The sequence below is a fragment of the Limulus polyphemus genome, unplaced genomic scaffold (genome assembly GCF_000517525.1).
Source record: "Limulus polyphemus unplaced genomic scaffold, Limulus_polyphemus-2.1.2 Scaffold892, whole genome shotgun sequence".
Taxonomy (NCBI): Eukaryota; Metazoa; Arthropoda; class Merostomata; order Xiphosura; family Limulidae; genus Limulus; species Limulus polyphemus.
The window spans coordinates 182203-192686 of NW_013666502.1; the positions used below are offsets into that span (position 1 = coordinate 182203).

At 34.5% G+C, this 10484-nt stretch overlaps 1 protein-coding gene across 4 annotated transcripts in view; it reads left to right on the forward strand.

The window, feature by feature from the left end:
* Positions 1-10484, forward strand: part of LOC106461070 (regulator of G-protein signaling 7-like) — a 129978-nt gene that overhangs the window by 103184 nt on the left and 16310 nt on the right. For all 4 annotated transcript variants that reach the window (XM_022387908.1, XM_022387909.1, XM_022387911.1 and 1 more), the window contains exons 9-11: positions 797-886; positions 6081-6142; positions 9402-9515. In XM_022387908.1, coding sequence (XP_022243616.1) covers positions 797-886; positions 6081-6142; positions 9402-9515 — 266 coding nt within the window. The remainder of the gene's footprint in view (positions 1-796; positions 887-6080; positions 6143-9401; positions 9516-10484) is intronic.

A 10484-nucleotide genomic window follows, 5' to 3' on the forward strand; every position in this document is an offset into this window, starting at 1 on the left:
CACTGAAGTTAAATGATTTGTAATGTTGGAACTTTGTAAAGGTTCCTGGTCAAATATCTGAAGTTTTCCGAAGCGTTATAATAATCACAGTTATAGTTTCCAAAGTTTGTAGCGAACTAATAATAGATACTCCCTTTTGGCGCGTCGCGCTGGTTATATTTATAGGCGTGTGGAGGCTTTCTAGAAAATGTATATTACGTAACATTACAAATTTAAGCGTTTACGTACATACATGTATTGTTGATTCTTACTCTCGAGAATCTTCTACAACTTTGGAGAATAGGCGGGAATTTCGCAATACATATTTAACAGTATAAGCTGTGTATGTTTCTAAATATAAATTTAATCTAAACAAACGTTGCTATTAAAATAAATATATAATAATAAATTTGTTACATGTTCTACTCAAAAGTCAAGTATGTAATGTGGTAAACTATCGTAATGTTCTACTCAAAAGTCAAGTATGTAATGTGGTAAACTATCGTAATGTTCTACTCAAAAGTCAAGTACGTAATGTGGTATACCATCGTAATGTCCCACTCAAAAGTCAAGTACGTAATGTGGTATACCATCGTAATGTCCCACTCAAAAGTCAAGTACGTAATGTGGTATACCATCGTAATGTCCCACTCAAAAGTCAAGTACGTAATGTGGTATACCATCGTAATGTCCCACTCAAAAGTCAAGTACGTAATGTGGTATACCATCGTGATCACCTTCTCAAAATTGTTAATAACGAAATGTTAATGAATTATTGAGAGTAAACATATTCAATAATTATACAACATATTTTTAGCATATGCAGTGCTCCGTATCAGGAGGAAGGATTAGCCCTAGCGTCTCTGAATCCGAGTTAGCTAATCCTAGCGAGGCCTTAAAAACAGAGGTAAGATCTTTATCATGGTCAACATGTTTCGGTAATGTTAACCTCCATCTTAGTATTAATATTCCCTTACGTTACGTCTTATTTGTATTTATTCATCCCCAATTCATACTTCACTCGAGGCTCCCCAGTTAAGGCACTGGTGGGACCCTGAGTGAAGTATAAGATAGTATCTTCCCCTCCCTTGCTTTTAAGAAAATACCATACAATTGGATAAACTAAATCTATTAGTGGTGAAAAATAATAAAATTAAAAAAATAATATATATATATTTAAAAAAAGTATTTCTTATTATTATTTTATTATACACTTCATATTTTATTACTTATCATTATACTCGCAACGCGCGGTGGGCCCCAGGCAACTGCCCCTTTTTCCCAGTGGATAAAACGGTCCTGTTGATCTTTATGCTTTATAATGGTAATCAATATACTAAATGAAAAGTTCTGTTTCTGAGTTTTTTTTTTTTTTTTTTAGAGATTAGGTCAGAATACCTGTTCTAAAACGATCACATGTTTTCTGTATTCATAACTGTCCTCGATGTGAACGAGATTATATGCGTTTATCAGTTAAAACCAGGGATTTTCAGCGATCTTCGGATCTCTTTTCACCCCCCCTCGTGATTAAGGGTAATTAAGGCAACTTGAAGAAAAAACACAACAAAGACAGGCTTACATTAATTTAAGATGGTCATATCAAGTGTTTTAGGGCGCTAAGATGTAACTAGCATGGATGAAGCCACCACAAGAAGTCGGGGAAAGCCATGGGTATTGTGGTATTTGAATGATACCACTCGACTTGATTATAATTGCAAATTAAAATACGGCTCCTTGGGATGAAAGGCTTGGACCTGTAAATCCTATGCCTGGGCTGGGATCAATAAATCCAATGCCCGTAATTGGCTATGGAGGGAGGGGGGAGGAGGAGTGCCCCGCGAAACCCATTTTCACGGCATGGGTGCTGAAATAGAATGCCTGGGCCGTACCCTAATAGATCTGCAATGGAGAAAAGGCTGTAGAGGCGAGGTAGTCTGTAATGGAGAAAAACAGGACTTAGTTGTGTGTTCTGGTTGATGTTTGAATGCGCTGGCTTTTCTTTTCGTGGGTGATCGGCTGACGTTACTTTTTTTTTTTTTTTTGCGTATGCCTAGTCTTAGTGACGTCTGAGTGGTTATTGGTTTGTGGGTTAACTGCTAATTGGTGGGTCGTCCTGAGTTGAATCGCTTGCCCGTGGGGTCGTTCAGCTCAGAAGGGTAGGATATAAAAAATAATAAAAGCAACCGTGAGACAGAATGTAATCAATAGATACCTCGGAGGTGGTGGTTGTCTTCAGGAGAGTAGTTGGTTTACCACTCTTTTTCTGGATCGGATCCTGTGGACAACTTTAATCTCAGATTGGGTGGAGTCGGCAAATGTTTGACGTATGTCCATGCAACTTTTGAAACAACTCACAGACGTAGGAACACCGAGTATAATGATATAGAGTAACATTTAACGACCTAACATCAAATGAAGTCATGGTCTAATTGAAAATGTCTCACACGTCCAAAATTCAGAAGATATTCTGGGATACTAAACGTCTTATTGTGCTATCAGAGACTCAAGGCTTTAGTTTTGAGTTATAACTGGGGCCTAATCGAGAACTTGTAAAAATGCTTGCTCTGAACCCTCCCTCCACCCCTACAAAAATGCTTGCTCTGAACCCTCCCTCAACCCCCTACAAAAATGCTAAAAACAACATCTGAGAAAAGTAGAAGAAATGGATTACTTTTATATATATCGTTTTTTTTCTGTGTATGTTCATTTATATACTTATGAGTGCGTATACACGACACATTTTTAATTATAGCTATATGAACCTTGCTCAAGAACTCTGACAAGGATTTTAACTTGTACAACATTTTCATATGACATAACCTTACATAAAGTGTGTTTTTTGTTCTTTGTAAAGACAAATAAATGGATTGAAGCTAACGTGAGTTTCTTAATAATTAACTACATTCTTTCTACAGCATTCTTAACGCATGCTTTCACACCAAACATACTTTTAAATCTGGAAAAAAGGTTTGATTTTTAAACAATGATGTTTAGATGAAATTTGGTAATCATGTCCATGTGTTTTAAAACTGTAACCGTCCTGTAAACATATTAGTGTTTATTACCCAAGCATGTCAGCAGGTTGATAAAAGTAAATGACACGTAATGTTTAACTTTGTTATAAATAAACTCAAAAGTTTTTACCAAAATACACTAAGTGTTTATTTCGTAAAAATTAGTGTTTTCTCTTTCTAAATGTTTAATACAGATTTTTAAAAATCGGACGTTACGTGCAAGAACATGTTCATTCACATTCTGAATTGATGTTAAACAGCAATCGTGTTTATTAGCTGTAAAGAGAAAAGGTATTTGATTAATGTTTGTTTGTTTGTTATTAAGCACAAAACTACACAAAGGGCTATCTGTGCTCTGCCCACCACAGGTATCGAAACCCGGTTTCTAGCGCTACAAGTCCGCAGATATACCGCTGTGCCACTGGGAGGGGGGGGGGGTACGAAAGTAATAGTGCCATCATCATCTGGTATTCCCAGATGGTTACCCTTCCAAGTACTAACCAGGGGTAACATAATAATGTCTAAAAGTTCAACATTATTTTTACGGCGTGAAATGTAAACTTCGAACATTATTAATGATTGTCAACAAATACTTATTAATTTTCACAATCAGCATCATATACTGTCAGTGTCCAAAATAAACCAGAATCTTCTCAAATGTGTTCGAATTGTGTTAAACTGACTAAAAGAATCCCATGGCTTTAATTACATCATTATACCATCAAAACCCTATCTCCTATATCAATCCATATTGTGTGATTGTCTGACAGCGAACTCCTCTCTTAGTTGTAAAAGTAGCATGATCAAATATGGCAGGCGAATTCGGGGTGATTCCGATGGAGGGTGTCATTTATCAATATGGCGTGATCCCCCTACTAAGGGGGTATGAACGGTGCTAAAACGCGCCCAGAAGGTCGCCCAGGCATGATCGGGTGTAGGATTAGGTTTTCAGGGTCACTGAACCCGAATCTGATATCTAATTTTGTATTCCTAGTTCTCCAGACTTCGTTGTCACTCTGTTTGAAATGATATTCATACCCCCACTCACAAACTAACTGCACCAAACGTGGCTCAGGTACCACGGGTGAATGTCCTAATGGGTGGTTATTTCTGGGTACGGACCACTCTTGAGGTAGCTATAAAAGTAATTATGAATAATGGATGAGCTTAATCGATACATTGAGGTCTCTGTGAATCATAAAGTGTGGTCCTTTGAACCCCACAGCTAATTGTGGGTATTTTATGCTTGTAAGGTTTAAAAAGCACTATAGCGTAATGAAAATGAGAGAAAATTGTGGTGTAAGAGGGTTTGTTTGTCTGTCCTGGATATTCGCACAAAGCTATACGAGATAACTGTACTAGTCGTTCTTCGTTTTGAACTAATATGCTTTAGGCACTTAGTCAACAGTACCCACCGTCAACACGTAGGCTACTCTATTCGAATAGGGGGGGGGGGGGTGACCGTCACTTTCATAATACATACACGACCCCAAAGTGCGAATTCTGGTACGGTTAAGGGTTTGTTTGTTTGTTTTGAATTTCGCGCAAAGCTACACGAGGGCTATCTGCGCTAGCCGTCTCTAATATAGTAGTGTAAGACTAGAGGGAAGAGAGCTAGTCATCACCACCAACCGCCAACTCTTGGCCTACTCTTTTACCAACGAATAGTGGGATTGACCGTCATATTAATACGCCCCCATGTTTGGTGTGGCGGGGATTCGAATCCGCGACCAGCAGATTACGGTTAAGGGACGCGAATCGCAAACCCTTAGATTCAAAACACAGCACTAGACCATGCCCGGCCCAAGGAAGAGGGAACATACTACAAAAATATTGTTGCTGGTTTGAAAAATAATATTAGAGCAAAGTACATCAGCCAGAAAAGAAAAAAAATATATACAAAAGTGTTGATTCATATTAAGAACACAGATCATGCGTTTGTTCCAACTGAATGAAGGCAATAAACTGACAGAACTTTCATCAGTTCTCTCTCTAAAACTATCAAATTAAATATGACGATTGGTTTATGAACATGCTACTGATATTTATCTTGAATTTCGACTCTTTTTCGAAATGCTGTGCTCAAAGAGTCCTATATTGCAAACTTCTTTTTTTTTCTGATAAAACGTTTTGATTTTCTTATGTACCAAAAACAAAGAATTACTATTTGCAGTGGATATTCTAGATCATACATTTTTATATCAATCGGTTTAGTAAGGTGGTTCCTGGACTGTTAAATTGTGTTATTTCCGTTCTGTTATGATTAGATTACATTTATGAACGCTAATTCGTCATTGACGTCATTCCCGCTGGTTTGCCAATTCCATTACTATATTCAAACGTTCATGCTTCTGATGTGATCAGTACAAACCGTTGGTACGTAAGGCACGGATCACATATGGCATGGAAGTTACTATCGTTTTTTTTTGTTTTGCTAATTTTAGTTTTACGTAGCCTATTCGAACATGACGAAATGGTTTTGTTTATGAAGATCTTAAAATGATTTAACTTTTTAAATGGTAAAATTATTTGTCTTTAGAACATTGAGGCTAGAAAATCAATCAAAAAATAATGGAAATTGAAACTATAAATTAAACTTAGGAATCTCCTCTGGACGGGAAACTACCTTATGTTTTTTTTTTCTTTTAGCAACGTTTTGGTCTTTATGCTAAGGCCTTCTTCATAGAGCATAGAGACCCAATAACGTCTTTAAAAGAAAATAATATATATCGGATAGTTTTCTGTCTGTAGAAGATTTATAAGATGCCCAAAACAGTACCAAAATCTACACTAAAAGAAAATCGATTAAACGTTTTAAACCAGATGTAAAACTGCCAATTTTGTGTTTAAATTGTTTGCTCCATTTAAGTCATGTTTTATTGGATCCAGAATATTGATGGCTTATTTTCTTAATATGTTTGTTTGGAAAATTTGCTGACACGAATGAAATGTAATTCTCAAGAATACTTTGAATACAAACATAAACAAATTGTACAATCCAACTTCTGACCGTTAATAAAAATTTACAAGTTTCAACTCGTGTTTCAATTAACACTATTTTTCATTCATCTTTCTTTTTCAATTCAGATTATAACTCTGAAGAGTCGTCTGGACAGAAGAAACGTGAAAATTTCTAAGGTTTCAGAATCGTAAGTCAGTTAGGTTTTTCAGTATTTAATTTCCTTAAATGAAAAGAAGTTGCAAAATATGACCAAATATTTGTTGTCTTTTTTCTTTTTTATAATGTTCGCACAAAGCTGTTGTTATTGATTTTTATGTAAGCCACACGAACTTTGAAGACGCCCACCCGGTGCCAAAGTGCGGATCGTGCGCGAAAACTATGAACCCTCAGATTCATAATCCGAGCACCTAACAACTGACCAAGCCTGATCCTAGAGCGATCTGAAATTATCTGAATGAACTTGAAAACTACTCCCTCTGCTGGTAGAGTGATATTAAATGTACATATTTTTGTTGACATTTTGTTTATGAAAATATAAAATGGGCTTATATTAGCCATCTCTAGTTTTGGGGTAAAATAAAGTATTTAGGTGCATGCTGTTAATTTTAGCACTGTAAACTTGTTTTCTTTAAAATTCCTAATGAAAAAAAAATATTCTTAAACATTACATGGCTGAACTCTCATTATCAATAACAAGATATCGTCTAAATATTTCCAAGTATTGTTAGTTCATTTTTTTGCTAATTTCATGGGATTTTTGATGCAATTAACGGAAACTACACATAATTCCGAATAGCGGTGAAACTATATTAAAAATCCAGATCAGATAAAAAAATATGTCTGCGAATATTTCGAGAGTAGAGATCCGCAAAACATTGGCGGTCAGATAAGTATATTTATTGCAACTGTACTTCTTTAAATACAGTACTTGTCCACTTGGCTTAGGCCTAACATTAATTAAGTCTTTATTAATTATGGCCTATATTCTATAAAGAGATAAATGAACGCTGTAATATGTGTCGTTATTTTGCTTCAGTTTAGTTAGGGTTAAACTTTACCCTACTAAATATTACTAACTATAAATAAACTTATAATGTTATTCTACGACCTAACATAAAACCTTTTTAAAAACTTTGATAAGCTTTTAATACGTTGTTGTACAAAACGTTTACTAAAGTATATTTACATCCGCTATCTGTTTACGTACTTTAAAATTAAGCGCGCGCGCATGCACATTTAGATATTAAGGTGCGCGCACATTTTGAGGACAGACGAAAACTGAGTATTGTAATAGATGCTGCTGAAATGACGCGCCTGAAATAACTCCGAGTCAAATATGTGCATTAAACACTGATTTAAATTTAAAACGTTCTATTGTATATACGACAAATATAAGTTACGAATTTTCTGTTCCACGTATTCGTTTCTAGCCTTCGCAAAACAAACGAAATTAAGTTCACACTTTATCATTAAAATACTGTTAAACTTTAAAATTTTTACGGTATCATGTCACTTACGGTCTTGTTGTTTAAAATCCTTTGGGTTCTGTGCGATCAAAACCTACTAAATTGGCCCGGCATGGGCAGGTGGTTAGGGCACTCGATTCGCAATCTGAGGGTGTCGGGTTTGAATCCCCCTTCTACCGAACATGCTCGCTCTTTCAGCCGTGAGGGTGCTATAATGTGACGGTCAATCCCACTATTCGTTGGTAAAAGAGTAGCCCAAGTGTGGCGGTGGGTGGTGATGACTAGCTGCCTTCCCTCTTGTCTCACATTGCTAAATTATGTACGACTAGCGCAGATATCCCTCGTGTAGCTTTGCGCGAAATTCAAAAACAAAACAAAAAACAACATACACAGAACGCCCGTAACTATTTCATACTCTGTACACTATTAGAAATGCCATTACTTTACTTATTTATACTTTATCGTTATGAGTCAAAATGATGAACATTAAATACTGGTTCAGATCCTCTTCCCCGCAAATGTTTTGGTTATAAGCTGCAATAATAACTAAACATCCAACCCAATGGTCCTCTATTTTATTTCACAACTAGGTTTGTTTGTTTGTTATTAAACTTAAAGCTACACAATAGGGTGTCTGTGCTCTTCCCGCCGCACGTATTGAAACCCGATCTTTAGCGTTGTAAGCTGAAATGGTCATGTCAATGTTATTAACTAAATAATGTCAATCCAACTTTAATATTTTACATTTTATAATTAGGCAGTCTTATCTAACTAATCAGTTCAAAGAGTTTAAGAGAGATTATTTGCGAAAAAAACTTTTCATTGCTCTAACTACTGTTTCTCACTCTCTTTTGATGTTCAAGGACTTCTTTTCCGATTTTTTTTTCTCTGTTCCTCAATTTGCTTTTCCATTTTTGCACCTTTCTATCTACAACAAACAACGGTTTTGTGTGATGTCTTGATATTTAGTTTTAAATAATAAGTAATGTCATGATTGTGCAGATCTTGGTAAAACCGAGTTTACTACTTGAAAGATTTTTACACTTGAAGAACGTAATTTTCTCTAGATGTACAGCATATAAAACCAAAAATACTCAACGCGAAAACGCTTAAATTAAATAAATGGTTTAGGCTCATTGGTGTGATATCTGTGTGATTGTTTTTTGTAAATTACAAAATATATTTTTCCAATGAGTAAAATTCTTTTTGAATTCCGGTAAATTTTGTTGTTGCTCTACTGATAAAGACATTGTACGTAAGTATAAAGGGAGAATACTTGTGGTTTGTGGAGTGTATACGTGTTCTTTTCGTTACTTTTATCTAAAAATGATAATTATATAACAGTTATATATTTTTGTCGAAGAAAAAATATTTGATTACTAAAGAGAAGTAAAAGACGCTCTTTGGAAGACTTTATGTTCGAAAAAAAGGGGTTTTTTGTAATACATGTTGTTTATGTTCTTACAGCTGTTAATTCTTAATTATTTCATTGTTATACGTTAACCTAACTGTGTGATTCTTTCTCTATACATAAAAGAGCGAAAGATATCAGTGCTTAAATATAACAAAAATGTTTTGTGTGTGTGTGTTTGATTAGCATTGCTTTTGAGTTCAGTTTTAATCACCAAAACACACTAATCATATATAATTTTATTTTAGACTTTTAATACAAAATTTTCGATTGTGTTTTCGTTGCTAATCAGTTTTTTCTTTTTAGGCTCCATTGTATTATGTTTAATTTTATGTCCAGGTGTTATAAAACTTAATTTTTAATTTATAATATTTTAGTTAATATATATACTTTTACAAAATATTCGATTTCTAGATTTTAAGAATGCACTACAAACAGTTCATTAACATTGAATTGCATCTGTTTGATTGGTTGGTTGAATATTTATAATTAGTCTTATAATCCAACTTCGCTGTTTACTTGTTAACTGAAAACTAATTTAATCACATTTAATTAATTCTCAAACACAGGTACATTAACTATTATGAACAATATCAAGAATACGATCCGTTTCTCACCACACCAGAACCTTCCAGTCCATGGATATCTGATAGCCAGGAATTGTGGGAATTGGAAAAGCAAACGTATGTATTTCTTCGTTCTCAAAAACACTATGCGTTGTCAAAACTTAGTTTTACACATACATTTATCACGCTGTATTTCATTATAATATAACTATTAAATATATATATATATCACATAATAACATCATCTCTAGTCGCTTGCTTTACGTACAAAACCTAATAAATAAATAAAATAAAAGCATATTGAAAATTCTTGAACAGTATTTTGCTATTATTAGCGTGCAGTATCAAACCAAACATTAATAAGGAACTTTGTGACTCAATGATTTATTGCTTTAGAACTTTTGTTTTCATGTCTAGGGTATTTCAAATTGATCAAAAATTTACAACTTTGACTTTATCTCTTTGCATAATGGTCTTCGCTGGTCTCTTTGGTTTAAAAAAACAAACTAAAAATTGGTAAATTTTCCTTTGTTTTGGAGCCCTATAAATCATTGGCTTGCTTTGATAAATGAAAGACGCTTGGGCGATAATTCCTTTTAATCCTGCAAGATGGCTTGGTCGTTATTATCAAAGAAAGAAGCTTAAGGAAGATTAATTCTTTGAAACAATGCCTAAAATAATGTTATCACGTGACAGTGCATGTTAGAATAATTCTTTACAAAGTATCCAATATTAGCTTCCTCACGCCCACAAATGAAAACAGGAAAGAAAGAAAAATATACTAAAACTTTACTTAGTTTATAAATAAATAAATCGCCTTATTCGACGCTTTGTAAGCCGCAGTAACCATGTTCATTTTGTCGTGGTATCATATACATTCAGAAATTACTAGTCCTCACACAACAGTAAAGATGCAGAACACCAAAGTCAGGCGCTAAAATAACAAACGGGCCTTTGCTGAGCGCTGTCGGTAATTTAATTATCGCATAAGTTAAAATCATTTTGTTGTTTATCATACAGTGAATTAATTAATTTCATCGTGTATCATATAATGAAGTATATAACTTTGTTGTTTATTGCATAAGG